Source organism: Schistocerca cancellata, chromosome 9 (genome assembly GCF_023864275.1).
Source record: "Schistocerca cancellata isolate TAMUIC-IGC-003103 chromosome 9, iqSchCanc2.1, whole genome shotgun sequence".
NCBI lineage: Eukaryota > Metazoa > Arthropoda > Insecta > Orthoptera > Acrididae > Schistocerca > Schistocerca cancellata.
Genome location: NC_064634.1, coordinates 335,318,567 through 335,341,591, shown reverse-complemented (window position 1 = coordinate 335,341,591; position 23,025 = coordinate 335,318,567). Strand labels below are relative to the sequence as shown.

The 23,025-nt window shown below is 38.1% G+C and overlaps 1 protein-coding gene across 3 annotated transcripts in view; it reads right to left on the bottom strand.

The window, feature by feature from the left end:
• The window catches only part of LOC126100100 (protein HIRA), a 258,874-nt gene that overhangs the window by 208,902 nt on the left and 26,947 nt on the right, over positions 1 to 23,025 (bottom strand). For 2 of the 3 annotated variants that reach the window (XM_049910615.1, XM_049910614.1), the window contains exon 4: positions 8,175 to 8,273. In XM_049910615.1, coding sequence (XP_049766572.1) covers positions 8,175 to 8,273 — 99 coding nt within the window. Of the gene's footprint in view, positions 1 to 8,174; positions 8,274 to 15,333; positions 15,421 to 23,025 lie in introns of all 3 variants that reach the window. The other variant, XM_049910616.1, reaches the window with a different exon arrangement.

The following is a 23,025-nucleotide window of genomic DNA, read 5'->3' as shown; positions in this document are numbered from 1 at the left end:
AGAATCCTGGAGATACTAGAAGGTATCAGATAGATCATATAATGGTAAGACAGATTTAGGAACCAGGTTTTAAATTGTAAGACACTTCCAGGGGCAGATGCGGACTCTGACCACAATCTATTGGTTATGAGCGGTAGATTAGAACTGAAGAAACTGCAAAAATGTGGGAATTTAAGGAGATGGTATCTGGATAAACTGACTAAACCAGAGGTTGTACAGAGTTTCAGGGAGAGCATACAGGAACAATTGACAGGAATGGGGGAAAGAAATACAGTAGAAGAAGAATGGTTAGCTCTGAGGGAAGGCAGCAGAGGATCAAGTACGTAAAAAGACGAGGGCTAGTAGAAATTCTTAGGTAACAGAAGAAATATTGAATTTAATTGATGAAAGGAGAAAATATATCAATGCAGTAAATGAAGTAGACAAAAAGGAATACAAACTTCTCAATAATGAGATCGACAGGAAGTGCAAAATGGCTAAGAAGGCATGGCTAGAGGACAAATGTAAGGATGTAGAGGCTTATCTCACTAGGGGTAAGGTAGATACTGCCTACAGGAAAATTAAAGAGACCTTTGGAGAAAAGAGAGCCACTTGTATGAATATCAAGAGCTGAGATGGAAACCCAGTTCTAAGCCAAAGAAGGGAAAGCAGAAAGATGGAAGGAGTATATAGAGGGTCTATACAAGGGCGATGTACTTGACAATATTATGGAAGTGGAAGAGGATGTAGATGAAGATGAAATGGGAGATACGATACTGCGTGAAGAGTTTGACAAAGCACTGAAAGACCTGAGTCGAAACGAGGCCCCGGGAGGAGACAACATTGCATTAGAACTACTGACAGCCTTGGGAGAGCCGGTCCTGACAAAACTCTACCATCTGGTGAGCAAGATGTACGAGGCAGGTGAAATACCCTCAGATTTGAAGAAGAATATAATAATTCCAGTCCCAAAGAAAGCAGGTGTTGACAGATGTGAAAATTACCGAACTATCAGTTTAATAAGTCACGGATGCAAAATACTAATGCGAATTCTTTACAGACGAATGGAAAAACTGGTAGAAGCCGACCTCGGGGAAGATCAGTTCGGATTCCATAGAAATGTTGGAAACATGAGGCAATACTGAACTTACAACTTATCGTAGAAGAAAGATTAAGGACAGGCGAACCTATGTTTCTAACATTTGTAGACTTAGAGAAAGCTTTTGACAATGTTGAATGAAATACTCTCTTTCAAATTCTAAAGGTGGCAGGAGTAAAATACAGGGAGCAAAAGGCTAATAACAATTTGTGCAGAAACCTGATGGCAGTTATAAGAGTCGAGGGGCATGAAAGGGAAGCAGTGGTTTGGAAGGGAGTGAGACAGGGTTGTAGCCTTTCCCCGCTGTCATTCAATCTGTATATTGAGCAAGCAGTGAAGGAAACAAAAGAAAAACTCGGAGTAGGTGTTAAAATCCACGGAGAAGAAATAAAAACTTTGAGGTTCGCCGATGACATTGTAATTCTGTCAGAGACAGCGAAGAACCTGGATGAGCAGTTGAACGGAATGGACAGTCTCTTGAAAGGAGGATATAAGATGAACATCAACTAAAGCAAAACGAGGATAATGGAATGTAGTTAAATTAAATAGGGTGATGCTGAGGGAATTAGATTAGGAAATGAGACACTAAAAGTAGTAAAGGAGTTTTGCTATTTGGGGAGCAAAATAACTGATGATGGTTGAAGTAGAGAGGATATAAAATGTAGACTGGCAATGGTAAGGAAAGTGTTTCTGAAGAAGAGAAATTTCTTAACATTGAGTATAGATTTAAGTGTCAGGAAGTCGTTTCTGAAAGTATTTGTATGGAGTGTAGCCATGTATTGAAGTGAAACATGGTCGATAAATAGTTTAGACAAGACGAGAATAGAAGCTTTCAAAATGTGGTGCTACAGAAGAATGCTGAAAGTTAGATGGGTAGACCACATAACTAATGAGGAGGTATTGTATAGAATTGGGGATAAGACGAGTTTGTGGCACAACTTGACTAGAAGAAGGGATCGGTTGGTAGGACATGTTCTGAGGCATCAGGGGATCACCAATTTAGAATTGGAGGGCAGGGTGGAGGGTAAAAATCACAGAGGGAGACCAAGAGATGAATACACTAAGCAGATTCAGAAGGATGTAGGTTGCAGTAAGTACTGGGAGATGAAGAAGCTTGCACAGGATCGAGTAGGATGGAGAGCTGCTCTCAAACCAGTCTCAGGACTGAAGACAACAACAACAACAGCAACAACAACAACATAAAATGATGCTTTATGGTAACACACATTATGTTTCCACTTCCCTGTAATGGAACAATTAATAATTAATCAATCTTTCAGTTTGTTACCATATGACAACAAACCTAGAACATAGAATAAATCAAAATTTCTATGTTTGATCTGTTATATAGTATTTTGTGTCTGACCCTACCACCAGATGGTCTTTTATTGAAATCAGTTTCCTAAAAAAATTCATGCAACAGAGCAGTAAAAAATGAAAGAAAAGTAATTTTTTGGAGTTGTCAATATTGTATTTTCTTCTAATATTCACACAAGAAGCCCTAAATTATCAGACACCAATTTTAGCACTGATGTGCATGAAAAGTAACTTCTAAAGCATGGCATCAATTAAAAGTCTCACCAAATGCAATCATCAGACTGCATACAAAAATGACAAAAAGGCTTTTAAAATGTATCAGCATATGATTTCTTTTTATGTTGAAAATTTCCCAACAGGTGAAGCATACGAAAACTGTAGTGACTAATGAAATCATATAACCACCCAAGGAAAGATCCAAGCATAACTCATCAATTAAGTTCATGAAAAATATCTAGGCATATCAAGAACTAATCTTAATAAAGTGGTCACAGACAGATGAGGCTGCTGGAAACTGTGCCTACTATGACTGGCAAAAACAAGTGATCAAACTTGTGTTCGTCATGACACATTCATCATCATAGAAAATCTCTAGATTTCCAACATAATACCAAAGTATACAGGCAATGATATTTTGGTACAATGAAGGGTCACTACTAGCATAGTTTTAGCATTTTTGTCTTGAGAACACACTACCAATACTGATGTTTACTATGGAATGTCAAACCGCCAGGCTACAACGCTAACATTGAAAAGACAACACCCATTCACACTGCACATGATACAAAGAAATGACTGCTGCATTTGGGAAGTAAAGTTTTGATGTACCATTAATCATATGCAGTTGATGTTCCTGAGACATATTGAGTCTCACCCTTATCAATAATAATGATGTAGGCTGAAGCAATGAATCAAAATCTATACCAGCATTGAGATTAATAAGCAGGAGACACGGGTTTGAATAATGGTGCTTGTAATAATTTTAATTCATTGCTTTGGCCTACATCACTATTTTGATGTACCAATGCCATTCCTTTCCAAAGCTGAAGGAATGAGAGCATAGAAAAACTCTGGCACACAATGTTATAAGTGAAGAGGAAGCAAAAAAGTTAACTGGCAGAACAAGCAGTGCACTTCTATGGTGCTGGAATACAAGAGTTTGTAGTGAAACTGGAACATATGTGTATTTTTGGCAATTAAGATTTCTACTGAAAATGATGAGCTGAATAACTTACATCAAGTCAGCATCATTTTGCTGTTGGCCTTCTGTAATTGCCCATTTTTTAAAATAAGGGAACATATGAAATGAAACGACTGTATGGCACATTGATGGCCGAGAGTCCCCACATGGAGAAATCCAGCCGGCGAGTTGCAAGTCTTTTCAGTTGATGCCACTGTGGGCAACGTGCATGTCAATGATGATGAAATGATGAGGACAACACAACATCCAGTCCTCGAACAGGGTAAATCTCTGAGCTGGCTGGAAATAGAACCAGTCTGCTGCACGACAGTCAGACGCACTGACAATTCAACAAAGGGAGCAGATATAAGGTCACAACAAGTACTAGTCAATGTTACACTGTCATTTGATGAAAATCATCAAAATCATCACCACCACCACCACCACCATAATCATCAGGCACATCATCAAGCTCTCGAAGGTAGTGGTCATCTTTCAAATGGTAGTTTACACAGTAGCTACTGGCAAAATCCCTCTCTATGTTATTTGCTGTTACAGTGCAGGAGCAGATATGGTACCATTATTCCCACTGTGTTGATACAGCATTCAGTAAGGGCTGCTCCTCCACAATGTAGCCATTAAAAGGTGTAGCAATAAGGTGTTACACCATTGTCCACTCTTGACAAGCTGTGTCACCCTTGCAACTGGAAGGGAAGTTTGGATGCTGTTCCCATGAGATGGTAATTGGCAAACAGGTCCCCCCCCCCCCCCCCCCCCACACACACACACACACACACACACACACACACAAATCGCTGGAATCTGTGGCATCAGCTGGAACTTCTACAAACAAGTTTTCTCAGTCTCTCAATCAATGGTGTTTCCATGGAGAGTTGTAGGTTGACATATGGGCAGTCAGTATAAACATGAAAATATACCAGTGCAATTGGCCCACTGCCACTACTGCAACCACAGTGGCAAGTCATCATCCACAGTAAATAGGTGGTTCACTGAGAGGCCAAACTACGCCTATAAGTATAACAAGGTACTACATAAACTAATCTTTGTTGCAGTTCATTCCTTTGTATGAAATTTGAGTTTCTCATGGCACATAAAATGTTCAAACAAATTACAGGAATGTAGCTGTGTGACATCTCCAACAACCGGCAATATTTCGACAGGCGAACACGCTGTCATTTTCACGGTATAAATGTAACGAGATAGCACTGTGCACAGAAATTTAACACCTCCATAAATGCAGCTACACCTACCAAGAACCATAATATGGTTTATTCAGAAAAACACAATACACGCACACACAACACACTGTAAACAACTAGAACGTCACACAACCAAAGATGCCTAGTCTCAGAAGTTATTACTAGTGAATATTAATTACCAACCAGTTAGAATGTAGCATCAACTTTGACTGTCCATTGTTTAATCATAGTGAGCAGTATTCCAAGCAGAATATTTTGAAGATGAGGGATTAAAACTGTGATCCAAATACAAGGGTTCCCCAGAAAGTAATACACTGCATTTGTTTTCTTCGACAATTTTTTATGGAACATAATGAGAATTACACACAGAAGAATGGTGTTCTATCTATACAGCCTATTTTTCAGTGTAATTTCCATACTGTTCTATGGTCTTCCTCCAGTGAGAAACAAGGGCATATATACCCTGTCAGTATCAATCCTTCCTGGTGGTAGAGCCAATGCTTCACTGTGTGAATCACCTCCCCATCGTCCTCAAAATGTCTTCCACAATTGGCATCCTTTAACAGCCCAAACAAGTGGAAGTCTGAGGGGAGCTAGGTCAGGGCTGTCAGTTGTGACAGCCATGGATGGCCTAACCCCAACCACTGGAGCTCCACTGAACTGCCCTCTGATGACCTCACCCACCTTGCCCAGTGACTAACTGCACTTCTGTTGACAGCAGATGCTCCATACACTTTGCACATGTGCTTGTGAATATTCCCCATAGTTTGTTTATCTGCAGTGAGAAATTCACGGACACCACATTGCTTGTAATGTACGGTACATCACCTACAGATGCCATTTTGAAACTGTCCTGCAGCTATGCTATCTGTCAAAAGTGACAGAAGCTTGGCGCACCCACTCAGGAGATTTCATATAATACATACATAATGTTTCCCACCCTAAGCATTGTTTTCAGCTGAGAAAAAAAAAAGTGGTGCATTACTTTCTGGGCAACCCTCGTAACTATGAAATAGCCATCACTTCAACCATTCATTATATTCTATGGTACTATCTACAATAGATAATCTATTTAGCCAGTGTTCCAGAGCCATAGTAAAAACCAATGGTAATTCAAATACTGAAATCTGCAAAAATTAGCTGTGGCCAAACACTGTCCTATTGATACGCACAACATATTGCATGAACCAATAACAATTCCGGCCCACACTCCAAATTACAATAACTCAATTAAGATGGGCATTCTAAAAATCAGAATGCATGTCAACAACTTTAAACAGAGATGGGGTAAGGACCCAAAATGCACAAAAGTAGATCAGCAATTTTGTGCGCGCGTGTGCGTGTGTGTGTGTGTGTGTGTGTGTGTGTGTGGGGGGGGGGGGGGGTTTAAGACCCAACAATGCACAAAAGTAGATCAGCAATTTTGTGCGCACGTGTGTGTGTGTGTGTGTGTGTGCGTGTGTGTGTGTGTGTGTGTGTGTGTGTGGGTGGGTGGTGGTGGTGGTGGTGGTGGTGGGGGGGGGTTAGGACCCAACAATGCACAAAAGTAGATCAGCAATTGTGTGTGTGTGTGTGTGTGTGTGTGTGTGTGTGTGTGTGTGTGTGTGCGCGCGCGCGCTCTCTACCTTGTAAAACAATTTGTCGAAAAGCTACTAAATTCTTCATTTTTCTTTGTGCGTCTGTAAACGACTCAATGCTTTTACTATTTGGTGAGTTTTCTCCTTTACTCCTAAATTATTTACATTCTGCAGAACTTTACCTGCCTTATTTATAACACTTCAAGATTACAGAAAAGAATGCTCCATAATTATATTTCTGATGTGAATCACGACATTGTGGGTCAAATGGTATACCCGGAACAACCTTTGGTTTCAGGGACATTGGTACGGCATTCACATCTGTGGATTCCTGGGATTTCATGATAATTTTATCAATACTGGGTTTCTCCTTTAGAAAAAAATAGCTTCCATCAGGATTTTTGACCATCTGTTTCTCTTCCTACTGATGACAATGGGGGTAATTGCTAGAAGTTCGAAATTTTTTACAAATATGATGCACATTACTCTGGATCAGTTCTGCATCAACAAGAAACTCCATTACCAAGGCACAATAATAGTTTGTAGCTGTTTTCCCTCTCTATCTTACTGTCAGTGATACACAGGAAGAAAAGAAAAGTCAACATCACTCTCAGTAATCCCCAATACTTAGGAAACACTTAAAATTAAGAAAACAAAAGCTAAAGTACAGAAATAATATACCAAGGAAACTGGCTGTTATTAATTGGGATCAAATGTAAACATCTTGAGAACTACAGCACAGCCACTGGTGTACCCTGTCATTGAAAGCTTTCTTGTGTTTGAGGTGGACGTAGCCATGTCAATAAAATAGATATTCATCTAAAGAACAGAATGAGAATTATGATAGGAACTCTTAAATCCACACCAATACTATGACTGTCAGTACTTGCTACTATTGCCCCTCAAATCTCCAATGACAAGCATAACACATGGACAGACAGAACTCAAAAGGTCCAGAGACTTAACAATTCATGAAACACTGAACAATTTATCATACTCACAACTGAAATCTAGGGAACCAATCTGGGTAAACAATGACATACTCATGTCAGACAGCTATGATCCAGAATGGAGAAATCAACAGATGTTCTTCCAGGGTCATCAGAATACAGGTATAAAATAGATCTGACCAGCCAATTCTTGGGAGCCACCATACAAAGAAAAATATAGAGCTACCTCAATCATATAAGAACTGGCCATGCTGTGACTAAAGCAACACTTCATAAGGAAGGAATGATCAATGTCACTGGAACATCACTGAGCCACATTTTGCATAATAGCCCAAAACGAAAATTCACTGGTACCTGGAAAGACTTTGCAGAGGATACATCTCAAGAAATCAACTAGCTGGAATCTTCCAATATCCAACTATTTTGGGGAATGGCTATCTGAACCTCTTAACTACCGGTAGTGACAGCTCTCCAGTTTTCAGCACAGTTTGTATCTGGAGGTACAGTTCACATTTTTAAATAAAATTTTTCTAACTATACAACACTCAATTTTAATAATTTATGAGATTTGTGACAGTAATCATTTAGGTAACGATGTATTTACATCCTGAATACAAGAATCACACTTATCAACATGATATATATACTACTACCAGACCTATCAATCTATATTCAAACAATTGTTTCAATGCATTTTTTAAAAAAGAAGCATTTCAAAGGAAACTAGTAAAACACAAAACCTATCAGCCTACTGACAGTAAATTAGTAGACAAATAAGAAGAAAGGTAAAAACAAAAAACAGAAAAAAATGAAGGACACCTTACTAAAACAGACAGAGGAAATATTCCGTACCTGTGTATTTGCTAATTTTCCATATCATTATAAGCTTGTCATCACCACCAGATGCCAAAAATTTTCCCGAGAAACTCCACCGGACACAATTCACACACGCTGCAACAATGAAGAAAAATCTTATTTTAAAAAAATTGTACAATAAAGGAGAAAATTCTGCTATTAACAAAAAAACAAATATATTTTCAGAAGATTTAAAGTAATGATTGCACTATTTACTAAAAGTTTTGGGAAGACCATCATTGGACATGTTACTGCGTAAGATAGAAGATTCAGATACAATAGTACCTACAATAAAAGCTGTTACAAATCCATCAATAGCAGTTCAGACTGACTCACAAGTTGCATGTAATAATGTTGCTACTAACTTCACCATAGATTTAAGTGTCAGGAAGTCGTTTCTGAAAGTCTTTGTATGGAGTGTAACCATGTATGGAAGTGAAACATGGACGATAAATAGTCTGGAGAAGAGGAGCTTGTGGCACAACTTGACTAGAAGAAGGGATCGGTTGGTAGGACATTTTCTGAGGCATCAAGGGATCACCAATTTAGTATTGGAGGGCAGCGTGGAGGGTAAAAATCGTAGAGGGAGACCAAGAGATGAATACACTAAGCAGATTCAGAAGGATGTAGGCTGCAGTAGGTACTGGGAGATGAAGAAGCTTGCACAGGATAGAGCAGCATGGAGAGCTGCATCAAACCAGTCTCAGGACTGAAAACCACAACAACAACAACAACAACAACAACAACAACTTCACCATGACTAAAGGTTGGGATCAGTTGTGTTAAATTTATTTAGAAATTCTTGAAATAGATTATGCCAGATGTATTGGATCTCACATGCCTCTCCTTACTCATATAGTGCAGTTTTTCCTTGATATCTTGGAACTTGTCTTCTGATTGGATTTTAAATAAATCCTCTGCAGCTGACATCAACTTTGAGCCTCTATGAAGTTCCTGAGATTCATGCAAACTGCAGAGCAGTGTGTGTATAAAATATTTATACTGCTTTCAGACAAGATGATGGGTGCATTTTTCACAATCAGAAGACAAGATCCAAGATATCAAGAAACACTGCAATTTGCTGCTACTAAGACACTACACCATCCCAGCATAATAAATTATTTTCACAATTAATTATTTTCAGAATAATATTTGAAGATGGGTGTATAAGAGCACAAAACCGGTCGTGTTCTAAATAAAAGAACCTTACAACTGTAGCAGTATTTTCAACCTCTGGTATAAAGTTCAGTTGCGGATGTTCCTCTAGCAGGTTTATTTGAAATTAAAAGAAAAAACTCTATGGAGGAAATGTTGGCTGTTTTAGTCACCACAAAGTTCTCGAGATTAATGGGATCTGCAGAGCACTTTATACATGGGAAAAAGGGGTTTTTAAGCAAACTGGTCTCACTAAAGATCAAAACCACACCCAAAGGCCACAAAAACCTAATTCGCACACACCTAGGTCAAACTGATACAAGATAGTTGTGAATAGGGTACAGGTCTATACAGAGTACGATGGTTTGTAGAGTAAACATTTAGATGTAGATTATGTACTTGCTTTTGGTATAACATCTGCATACCCGCACAATGAAAAAATTCATAATATTTCAAATTTATTCTACATCTCTCTGAAACACCAGGAATCTCAATGATGCATGTTCTGTGCACTCAAATTATACCAATCACAACAGAGTGTCAAAAGGGTAACCATTCACAAATGTTATGGAGTTCTGAGTTTAATACTTTCATGGTTTTATTGAAAGTAACTGAATCAGTAACTCTCCTTGTAGTACGTGATGTCCTTCTCCATCCTGTTGATGACGGCAAATCTCATAAAGAACTGGAAGCTAAAAAGAGCCATGCCAGTCTGCAACTATACAAAAAGTCCCACAACTTGCATGTCAACAACATCCCAGATTTGCTTAACAATACTGTGGGCAAGAGTCCCAGACAGCCCTGCCATGCATCTCATGATGGTTCGCACAGTACAGATGTAGATATGAATGTTACCCAACATCCCTCAGCACCATTTGAAGTGGTAGTGAGGCATATTGTCTTTCTTAATGTACATATCTACTGTGGTGCTACAAGTGAGCAAAAGAAGGTACATGATCTCTGTACTTTTAGATACAGTCCACATTTTAGAGACAAGAGGTGAAACAAGTAATTTTAATCTTTTGTTTTTAAAGTTCTTATCTCTCCTCAAAACTGGCTATTTTTGGACTTATTGCAACCAGTTTCAAAAACTCATGAGAGATATGTTACATTTCCAGCTACATCAGATGTTTCCTTTTTTACTGTTTTTTACATATATAAATTGTCTGCTTGAATAAGAATAAGAATAAGAATCTTTATTAGCCGTTCAGTATTTTCTTATACAATGGGCTTCGTCAATAAGTTCAATTACAGTATAGATATGGTTATATTCTCATAACAATGTATATATAAATCATGTGAAATTTAGTGTAGTACAATAGCACACATTTGGAATTTTATATATTATTAATTTTATAATGAAAAGGAAAGCATTAGACAGATTTATATTAAGCAGGGAGTATTCATGTTGATGACACTATGTCATTATCCTATACATGTTGATAACACTATGTCATTATCCTAAGCTATTGATACAAATTTAGGTCCTACTACAGGCAGAGGTACCTTTCTCTATGTTAAAACAGCAAATCTTCCATATTACAATCTTTAAATTCATCAACTGAGTAAAATGCTTTACCTTTGAGCCATTGACCCAATGTTGTCTTAAATTTACTTTTAGATACTGTTTGTACAATTTTAGGGAGCATATTAAACAGTCCGAGGCCTACATATTTATAACTATTATGTACCTTAGACAGTCTAGAGTATGGCAGATCAATTGTGTGGTTTCGTCTTGTATTGTGGGTGTGGACAGATGACCTAAGGGGATATTGAGCTATGTTTTCTTTTACGTGTAGTAAGCAATAATAGATGTACAAACAAGGAACTGTCATGATGTTAAGTTTTTTGAAATGTTCCCTGCATGTATCCCTGGGAGATAAACCCACTACACATCGAAGAGCTTTTTTTTGCCATCTGAAAATTGATATTGAACTGGGAGAATTTCCCCAAAGCAGAATACCATATGAAAGATGGTGGATATAAGCAAAATATGAATGCAGCAGTAAGTTTTGGCTGACATTACTCCTAAGCTTATAAAGTAGGAACATAGCACGTGCAAGTTTAGAACAGACGTATGTGATATGTTTATCCCAGCTAAGTTTCTGGTCAATCATCATTCCTAGCAGTTTAACGGACTTATTTTCTTTGTTTGATACCTTCAAATTCAAGAATATTTCCTCAGTTTTTGTTTCATTTATGAATAGGGAGTTTGCACTAAACCAATGAACTGATTTTTCAAATATTATATTATTTTTTTCTCGTACAGATTCAAGAGTCTGTCCTGAATTGATAAAAGTTGTATCGTCTGCATAGAGGACTGTTTTACAGGGTAAATACTGTGGCATATCATTAACATACGCTACAAACAGGAAGAGCCCAAGTATGGAGCCCTGTGGCACACCTCTTTTTATTGTTTGTGGGTTTGACAGCTGCCCATTTACACTAACAAATTGTACTCTGTTGCTTAAGTAGGATTCTAATAATTTCAGGGTGTCTTCTTCCATGCCGTAGTGTCTTAATTTCATGATCAAAGTACTATGAGATACAGTGTCAAATGCTTTACTCAGGTCTAGGAGAGTAGCACATGAGATTAATTTATTTTCAAAGCCATCATATATATCACTAACAATATTTTCAACTGCTTTAACTGTGGATAGTTTAGACCTGAATCCATACTGTGAGTTACTTAACAAATTATTCCTCTCAAAATAGTGATTCATTTGTTGGTGAACACAGTCTTCGATTATTTTAGATATTATTGGGATTAACGAGATAGGGCGATAGTTACTTGGATTTGATTTATCTCCTTTCTTAAATATGGGAATAGTTACTGCTATTTTCAAACAGTCGGGGAAAATCCCTTGCTGTAATATATGATTAATGAGAGTGGTTAGAGGGGGGCAGAAGATCACTTGATATCTTCTTTATGACAAAGTTTGACAGACCATAGAAGTCCTCTGCTCTGGAACTACTTAGTTTGCCTATTGCTTTGCTAACATCATTTTCAGTTACTGTTGCCCAGCAGAATTTATGGACTACATACTTATTTGAACCTAAAAGAGTTTTAGCATCAAGCATGGCATTGAGGGGAGACAAATCTTGTTGTAAACTGAAGTTAACAAAGTGTGAGTTTAAGATATCTGGGGCTATGGGTATATCTAGTTGAGTTGTTGGTCTATTTATTTCACTTTTAATTACTTCCCAGGCAGCTTTACAGCTGTTTCTGGATTTAAGAATATAGTTATCATTCGCCCTACGTTTTGCCAAACTTATTTCAGATCTATATATTTTTCTTATTCTAATGTACATCTCTTTGTACTCGTTGCTGTTATGAGATCTGTCCTTAAACATAAGAAGCATAATCCTGATGCTGTTGAGGTATGGCGTAAACCAATTATTTAGTCTCTGTGGTTTATGAGCTCGGTTATTATTCTGTCTTTTTACTAATCTGGGACAACACTCATCAAGCATTCTTGCAATTTCCTCTATAAATAATTTGCTTGTGTTATTCACACACATATCTTTGTATAAGATGTCATTCCAGTTAACTGACCTTAATCTGGTTCTAAACTCTCTTATGTTGCATTCATTCATAGGTCTAACAGTTTTGTGTTGTTCATCTGGAATGCTGACTGGAACTGTAATCCATAGGCCATCATGGTCAGCTAGGCCTAACTTCACTACTCCAATTTCAACATTATTTTCATGGATATTACTTATTATGTTGTCTAAGCATGCATTATATCTTGTAGGCTTATCATTTAGACAATAGCAATCAAAAGCTCTTAGGCTATCCAAGAATTCCAATATGATATGACTCTGTACCCTGATATCCATATTAATATCACCAAAAATTAAGATTCTTTGGTATTTATATTTAGGCTTAGTTAGTAAGACTAACAGTTTTTTTTAAAATTTACCATAAATTCATATTCACTAGAAGATGGTGTGCGATATACAGATGCAACAATAATATTATGTTTAGGTATATGTACAACTGCAGCCTCAAAGATGGTGTCTATACACAGGTCTGTGACATCAATAGTAAAGTATTGTAGATTTAGACTATTCTTAATATATATTGCAACACCCCCATGTCCAATTGTTGATCTGCAGTAACTACTAGCTAAGGAGTAACCAAACGGAATATTGAGATCAATTTCTGATGAATATAGCCAGTGCTCATTTACACTAAGTATACCACAGTTGGAAGTTTCTAACCAGTACTGCAATTCTTCCAACTTCTTTCTTAAAGACTGTATATTAATATGTAAGAACAGAAGACTATTTTTGCTAACCCTAGGCAGTAAAGATGAGGGTTCAGATTGTCTTCTTAAGGGCACTTCTATACAGCTGATATCTTGAGTTGTTTGTAAGTCTACTGCTGGTAGCCAGGCCCCATTTTGACAACGTTTGGATGCATCCAGTTTCCTGGACTCAGAGTGAATGGTTTGAAGGTTATTTTGATCCTGCTGGAGCATATCTGTTAATATTTTGCCAGACAGACCAGCAGGTTTTACAGGTTTCCCTGGTCCAGCGGTATTACTGTTAAGGTGGCCATTTCTTTACTCACAGTTTTGGTAATCAGTTTCGAGATTAGTCTTCTTCCTTGGTTGTTGAGGTGGAATCCTTGTCGTGTATAGCACTCCCTGTCAAACTCGCTAGCTTTAATGATTGTGGTATTTTTGAATTTCGAACACAAGTGATATAGCCATTTGTTTACGTCCAATACCTCGCAATTTATGCAGGATCGTTTTGTAAGATCATATCTAAATGGAACATCGACAACAAACACTTTTTTTGATGTGATACTTGGTAATGTGCTTCTTAAACCTTTTATTAAGTTTGCGCTGTTGTTTTTCGCTATGTCATTTGTTCCAGTCATAATTACGATGACATCAGCTTCAGAAGCCTTTTTGTTAGTGTTTTGCAAAACATCCTTGGCTTCTGCTGAAGGATACACATACCCCAGACACTCGAGATTTACGTTTTCATTAAGGTAACTTGAAACATTACGACCTTGGCTATCACTCAATAAGGTAATTTTACAGGTTTTACGTACTAAACTTTGACCATCACACTGTTTCACTCCTGTCTGAATTTCTTTTTGATATTTATTAGCACTATTATGTTTCACTGCATATGTTTCCTGATCGCTACTTTGTTCATGAAACTTGCTAACATTCACACTGCGGCTACTTTTGCTGTTTTTGGTATAATGCCGTTTTGCTGCGAATGTTTCTTGTTCATTACTTCATTGACAAAGCTTACTTACGTTCATCCTACAGGTTTTTGCACTGTCTTCTACCGGGCAGAGCTGCGAATATTTGTTTACGTCGGCGAACCTTACTCTTCTTGGTGGTTTATTTAATGCTGCTACGCTGTTATTATGGCGAACCGTTTCGCAAAGCGGAGGTTCCTTTACAGTACATGTTACCTTCGATATCTGCGATTTGTTATTTACTGCTTCTGAAGTTCCACATGCTCTCTGAGTGAGTCGTAGCTGCTGATTTTGTTTCTTCAGGTATACTATTTCTTTATGTAGGACTTCCACAGTTTTCTGCAGACTGATTATTCGTTCGTTTAGCTTCACAGTAATATCACTACAAGGCACATATTTGTTGTTTTTTACTACTGAACTATAACTTTGATACACCCGCGAATTACAAACACTACCAGTTGCCGCCAGCTTGTGTTTGTATATGTGCGGATGGATATGTGCGTGTGTGTGCGCGCGAGTATATACCTGTCCTTTTTTCAGCCTAAGGTAAGTCTTTCCGCTCCCAGGATTGGAATGACTCCTTACCCTCTCCCTTAAAACCCACATCCTTTCGTCTTTCCCTCTTTCCTGGTGAAGCAACTGTGGGTTGCGAAAGCTTGAATTTTGTGTGTGTGTTTGTGTCTCTATCAACATACCAACGCTTTCGTTTGGTAAGTTACATCATCTTTGTTTTTAGATATAATTTCTTAAAAATTGTCATATCTAGAAAGTTCTTACTTTGGCAGCATTGGTGCCTGTTGTCACACAATGGAGTGCTCAACTATCTGTTGCAGTGAGTCAGACCACCATATGGAGTAGCTCTTCCTGTGAAAACATCGTGTGTTACAGTCAGGTCACCCACAGATGTATGAATTAGTTATTTATGAACAGTGAGTACATACACGACTACCAAACCCAACACTGTATAATGCTCTTGATGATAATTTGCACAGTGAAGCTTGTCCAGTCAATGGTTGGCTCTTATTTTAGCTACACCACCTGTAGTAATCTATTAGGCCTGTTGTTTGAATAAGCTGTATTTTTTCGCATTTCTTTGTTAATTAAACCTGATCACACAAACACGCACAAGTTTCATGAAATGTCCTGAATATGACTTGCTCTAATTAATGGTTTAATTGGCATTTTGTTACTATCCTTATACATTCCAATGCCTATTTGCCATAAGAAAAGTCAACAAAAAAGTATGAAATTTTCAACTTTATGCTTAGACTTCGAGGACAGAAGAATTAAACGAATGCAACTAGGCTTTGCCCAACTGTTGGTGATTTACAAGAGTTTGAAGGGAAAATGCAAATTCTATGACTGGTTGGGTCCCTGTTCCACACACTCTTGAAACAATTGTTACAAGCACGGCCTCTGGAAGGTAGTCAAGAAAGATGACAGAGCCTAATGCTGGGGTGGTATCTTCAAACACACACTGAAAACTACATTTATTTTCATTCTTAAATGCTACATCCATTTGGTAAAAACATAGCAAGAAGCGTATTTAACACCTGTTGCCAGGTTTTTAGCTAAATAGATCTGGCATTAACAATTATTCTAGTTCAGCCCAGAATTATTAAAGTCATTTCAAATAGGGGTTCTGAAGAGGCACACACAGAAAATATGTATGACCTTTCTTCTTTTTTTAACAAAGATGGGGTCGTACTTGCTTTGTAGGCAAGACCTTTATTGTGTTAATACACAAAACAGTTGCTACAATGTAGGAAGAATGTCATTGGCTTAAATATTATTAAATATTCCTGCATTATTTTGCCAATTAATCAGAAGTAATGATCTGAGCCAAAACAAAGAAAATAGACATGGGCTATGTAGTAGCCACCAGAAAGATCGCGGGAGGCGCACATCGGCACGGCACGTCACGGACGGTAGTTGCCACAAGTAGAGTCCCGTCCACCAGAGGGCACGCGAGAATTCGGATGCGACCTCTGGTGGACGGGACTCTACTTGCGGCAACTACCGTCCGTGACGCGCCGTGCTGATGTGCGCCTCCCGCGATCTTTCTGGTGACTACTGCAGGCTATCACACTTCTTCGAACAAATTTCACTTTCATATTGCCCTATTCATCAAGGATCAACCTATCCACTCTTTGTCATCTATGTGCTTCATAATTTATCATTATCCAACACTCCATGAAAATATCTACCGCGATGCTATCGACAAGAGATAGTGGTGTTGCTATCGCCGTAAGTAACGTGCATTATTTCTTATTGTCTCACTTCGAGGAAGTGATAGAGCGATGGAAACCAGTCTCTAGTGCATCACAACTGGCTTTATTGTTTGCTGACCTCTATATGTAAGTTGTGACGGAGAACATCCGCAGTTAATGGTATGGATGTTAGTATGTCTGAGTTCAGCAACACCCACAAGAGTCACCTCTACAGAAACTAGTTGTTTGCCCCAATATTTGATATTTACAACATCTTACAGCATTCAGTATACAAGACATAATTTTTATATAACATGTACATTAGGGTAAGATTACTTCCTCTCCAAATATAAAGAGTGCTAAACAGTGGACACCCAAACATAAAAGATGGAAGATTTTTTGGATTCTGGGCAAAGTTCATCGTAAGAGATAATTAATGAACAATTCACACACCAACTGTAGTGTAGAGCTGTTGCTGCATGAACTGTGCAAGCAGCAATCCCAGCTGTGGTGGATATTGGGGAAAAGGGTGGAGCATGAAGTGGAGAAGAAAAAACAGGAAGACTTGAATGCACTGGGAAAGACTGTGTTGGAGTGCGACATGTAGATGAAAGACACGCCAGGATACTGGTGCACAAGGAGAAATGTTGAGAGAAAATGGGAAAAATACAAATAGAAGGTATTATGTTTGAGTTCCAGCAGAAATAAAACAATTTTTCTCACAAGACTGCATTTTATTTGGAAAAAACTTTTATACTTACAATTTTCCAATTCCATGGAGAAGAGACTGTGAAGCAGCTACTGAAGTCTATTACATTTTTTCAACAGGATGTTCCATTACTGAGTGAAACTGTTGGCCTTAGGCTGTAGTTTGGCAGCGGCAGTTCATCTGGTTGGCTATTTCATACTTGGTCACATGTGAATTTAAGGTGAGGTGCCCAACTGGACCATTTTAGGGCAATACAAGCAATTTATGTTTTAAAACAAATGTCCTGTTCTTTTTCAGCACAGTATTTATTTTCCTGATGATGTTCTTTGCATCTCTGACAGCTACATTAGCCCACTTTCTCTGCAGTCACGCCACTTCTAATTGCCTAATTTCCGAACATTTTCCTGCTCAAGAATCACGGATTTTGATGAAATTTTGTGTGAATATTTGCACATAACCCCAACGATAACTGGCGAAGTTTAATGTTCGTCAAAGAAACACTGGCAGAGATATAGCCAGTCAACTTGTTTGGCTTCACACACAAGTTTGCACAGACTGTGAACTTCTGACGGCATTGAGCTGTTATATATTGGGCAATATTTTCTTGAAAAAAATCAAATTTGGCCATCTTGTACACCTTTTATTCGAAGTAGGTATTAAAATACATGGGGAAGAAATAAAATCTATGAGGTTCGCCGATGACATTATAATTCCGTCAGAGACAGCAAAGGACTTGGAGGATCAGTTGAACGGAATGGATAGTGTCATGAAAGGACGATATAAGATGAACATCAACAAAAGCAAAACGAGGATAATGGAATGTAGTTAAATTAAATAGGGTGATGCTGAGGGAATTAGATTAGGAAATGAGATACTTAAAGTAGTAAAGGAGTTTTGCAATTTGGGGCGCAAAATAACTGATGACGGTCGAAGTAGAGAGGATATAAAATGTAGACTGGCAATGGCAAGGAAAGCGTTTCTGAAGAAGAGAAATTTGTTAACATTGAGTACATATTTAAATGTCAGGAAGTCGTTTCTGAAAGTATTTGTATGGAGTGTTGCCATGTATGGAAGTGAACCATGGATGATAACTAGTGTGGACAAGAAGAGAATAGAAGCTTTCGAAATGTGGTGCTACAGAAGAATGCTGAAGATTAGATTGGTAGATCATATAACTAATGAGGAGGTATTGAATAGGATTGGGGAGAAGAGAAGTTTGTGGCACAACTTGACTAGAAGAAGGGATCGGTTGGTAGGACATGTTCTGAGGCATCAAGGGATCACCAATTTGGTATTGGAGGGCAGTGTGGAGGGTAAAAATCGTAGAGGGAGACCAAGAGATTAATACACTAAACAGATACAGAAGGATGTAGGTTGCAGTAGGTACTGGGAGATGAAGAAGCTTGCACAGGATAGAGTAGGATGGATAGCTGCATCAAACCAGTCTCAGGACTGAAGACCACAACAACAACAACAAAACAAGTGTCAAAAATACCATTTTTACATCTTTTCACAAAAATCATGTTTTTTACAAATTTGTAGGTGAATGAAATTTTTTTATTCCACATGCTTGTGCTACTGAGCTAGTGCACTATAAGTTTCATATTCACAATGTATTAACTCTAAGAGATATAACAATCCAAAATTTACATTTTTTTCATGTTGCGATTTTTGTGCCCAATTTTGTTTCAAATTATTGTAGCTAGCATTTTTAGCCTCTGTTGGCTCATCAATAACATATTTCCTTTTGGTTAAAGCCATGGCCTTTCTAAGAAGTCCAGTTAGGAGAGTTTTACAGAACACAACTTTTTGCAAAATTAGGTCAAAAATACTGCATTTTTGACCTTTTTACAAAATCTTTAACTCTGTACTGAATTTATTCAGTATTGGAAAGTGGTATATAAATATAACTTTATATCTGAGAATATTGTGTTCTTAGGTTACTACATGTCAAATTTCACATTCATTGTACCTTTAGTCCCTGATATACACGAAGCCAAACTTTGAAATTGTTTTAGGTATCGATATTTACGGAGCCAATTTTGCAGGTAATTTTGTGTAAAATACTGTGGTGAAATATGGCACATAAAATTCTTTACATTAATATTTTTAAGAGAATGTATAAAGTTGTACAAGATGGCCAAATTTCATTTATTTCAACAAAATATTGCCCAAGATACAACAGCTTGAAGTCACCAGAAATTCACTTTCAATACAACTGAGGTGCAGGAGGTATCCTACACATTATCACTGACTATTTTGCATCAACAGCAATCAACCTACTTGGTGTATTGTACACATTCAGGGCTGATGGCTTTGACAGATTTCTGCAGTCTTGTGATCTTCACAATTAAGTATAAGTTTTGGCTCTCTTTAAGACACTGGTTGCTGGAGCATGTATTTATTTTAAGATGATAGGGAATCAGTGGCACTGGGAGCTCACTACTTAGGAACCTATGGTTCATTACAAATGAATCTAAGTAATTCTTGCTAAGCTCTATTGCCTAGCTGTCCTACAATATAGTACTGCATATGATTTATGGAATGCTACAAAACAAAAAACACACACACACACACACACACACACACACACACACACACACACACACACACAGAGAGAGAGAGAGAGAGAGAGAGAGAGAGAGAGAGATCAGTTCATCATTTGTATTTTCTATGTGTAATATGTTGTTGACTCTCTCAAACATGCATGCCTAACTTTTTTTTTTTATTCCATGAAGCTCAGTTCTGAGTACATCTAATCACATGCAGAGATGAGTTTCACCATTGCTCTTTATCTTCATTTGGCAGGAAAACCATCCTACTTGAGTTCTGCTCATGATGTTTGAGCATTCTAGTCAAAATGCATGGTGAATCTGCTTCTCAGAGCACCTTTTCCGCACTAACACCTAACACTAAATGGAAATGGGTAAACTCTGCTGACAAGCTCTCAGGATCTGACATAACTCCCGCAATATGAGTGAGTGCTCATAAAATACTACTGCCTTGGGATGAGTGAAAACAGTTAGTAGCTCACAATTATAAGTAATTGTGTGTTCATTCACCATACATATTGTGACCCAAGAGCGATTTCTACACTCACTACACTCATGACATCTAGAAAAGGGAAGTCTTCATTTTTAACCAGACAATTGTATAGAGGGAGTTTCGATTTCTAAAAATAAAGGAAGCATTGTGGTCTCATGTGGTCATACCACCAAGGTATCATTTAAACATATCAAAAACATTTGGGTTCAAGAACTGCTCACTGAGGCACTTTATAGTTGACACAATGTTTCTTAAAAAGGCACTTTTGGTAACAGATGAACTGGGACGAAACTCTAATATGTCAGTTGGTTCGAGAAGTAAGATATTGAGTTGACATTTTGTCTTCTGAATTTTTAATGCAGTGTTCAATTTTTGAACCAAATGGTTCAAAAGAGAAGCCAGATGTATTGCTGGGTAGTATGTCAGGGTTGCAATATTGCTGGCAAGGAGTGAAGCAGGCCTCTTTGGTAGGCCATAAAATCTTGGTTTCAGGTGGTCATTAATAGGTGGGCACTGAGGAGTATGGATGTCTTTGCTTGTCTGCATCCATAGAATTCTTCTGGAAATCTCCAATAAATCTGTCATGTTGTCAAAATAAGATGTCACAGACAAAAAAATAATGGTGTCACCCTTGTCCTCTCTTGAATATTGAAATGCTTTCATCATCACAGAGGTAATATTCTGCTTGGGTGTGTGCATCCTAAATGTCTTTATCTGTGAAATTAAGCACAGTATGTCTGCAATGTTTATATTTTTGCAGTGGTCAGTATGCAAGGTGACAGAAATTCGACACACCATGACTTCTTCAGTCTGGTCTGAAAGTGACCAAATAGCACTGCCTATCACTTCCAGGAATATGCCAACTGACATGACAATATAAGAAAGGGAAAGGGAAAGCAGATTTCTGGAGATCCTGTCTAGTTCTTGTTATGTATAACAAATTCTGCCTGTCATCAGTGCCCCCTTGGTGAATTTCGATCAGGTTTTCTGAAGCCAAAATCTTAATCAAAATGCAAGAGAACACAACAGTCTGTTTCTCTCGTAATGAAGATTATCAAACTCTTAACTGTTGATATCTCCTCCCTGTAGGTTACTGCCATAGAACTTATGTTATATTTCAATGAGGTTGCTGCTCATCATTTTCTGGTGGAACTGTGCTGAGTTGAAGTGGGCTGCCAATTTATACAGACGTTTCTAAGAACAATGCAGGTGCCAGGAAGTAGGGCTATAACATCATCATAAGAGATGTCAGCATACAAAGACCCCCTACCAGAAGAATGAGCCGTTGATCCCACATGTGGGGCAGGAAACTCCTGCCATAAGCTGTGCCATTAAAGTAATGGTTGAAATATATATAGCAAATGAGTTACTCAACAGAAACAGAGGATTCAGCAGCTTTGGTAGCACATTAATTCAACAAGATTACACTGACAGACTCAAAATCTAGGAGAGCTAAGCTTTGCCACAATGCATGTGCTGGGGTCTGCAGCAGTTTTCAATGTGTCATGCATCTGGGGTCCCCTGCCTATTTCTTTGGCAGGGAGCTCTAGATGTCAATGTTATCTGTGATGATGTTATAGCCTCTTGGCGTCTGCACTTCTCTAGTGAATCAGTATTTGAATTGACGAGCTAAAACTACTCCCCACAGTTGAAGATGACAAGGTTCTACATTGAAGCACAGTGCACTTTCCATGACACTACCTAGTGCAATGCCTGAGAACCTTACAAGCATGTGGAAAATCAACTGAATGAATATGAACCACTATAGTGTCTTGGAGTCAGAATATTTTGCTGCAGCAAATAATAACGTATAATCAATTAAAAATTTAAGGAAGAGAGCAAGGTAATATCAGTTCCAATGTTTTATCTTAAAAAATCTACTCACCAAGTGGCAGCAGAACACACACATAAAAGACTGTGGTAAATGGCAAGCTTTCGGAGCCAGTGGCTCCTTAACGATTGAAGGGGAAGGAAGAAGGGTGAAGGAAAAGGACTGGAGAGGTCTAGGAAAAGGGATAGGTTTTGGCAAAGTCACCCAGAACTGTGGGTCAGGGCAGACTTAACCGTACGGGATGAGAAGGAAAGACTGATTGTAGGGGACAGCATCGGACGAGATTTGAAACCCTGAGAGCTTAATGGTGGAAGACAGGGTAATATGCAAGACAGAGATTACTACTAAAACATCACACACGAGTTAATAAGAGTGAAAAGCAAAGTGCATTGTGCATGTGCACGTAACAGAGGTGGGAGCAGGGGGGAGGGGGTGAAAAATAGATGGGAAAGAAAATTAAAGATGTCAATAACTGATTGTTTTAGCTCCATTGTTTTGTTGATTTTGTTTTATATGCTGAAAGTAAAAAATGACAGACATACGGGTAAATCTTACGGAAATTAAATTGTACAAAGTTTATCAAGAACATGCTTAGAAATAAGCAATCTTGTCAAAGATGATTTACAAATGGAAAACACATTTAGACAGGACAACAATGAGGAAGGAAATCGGCT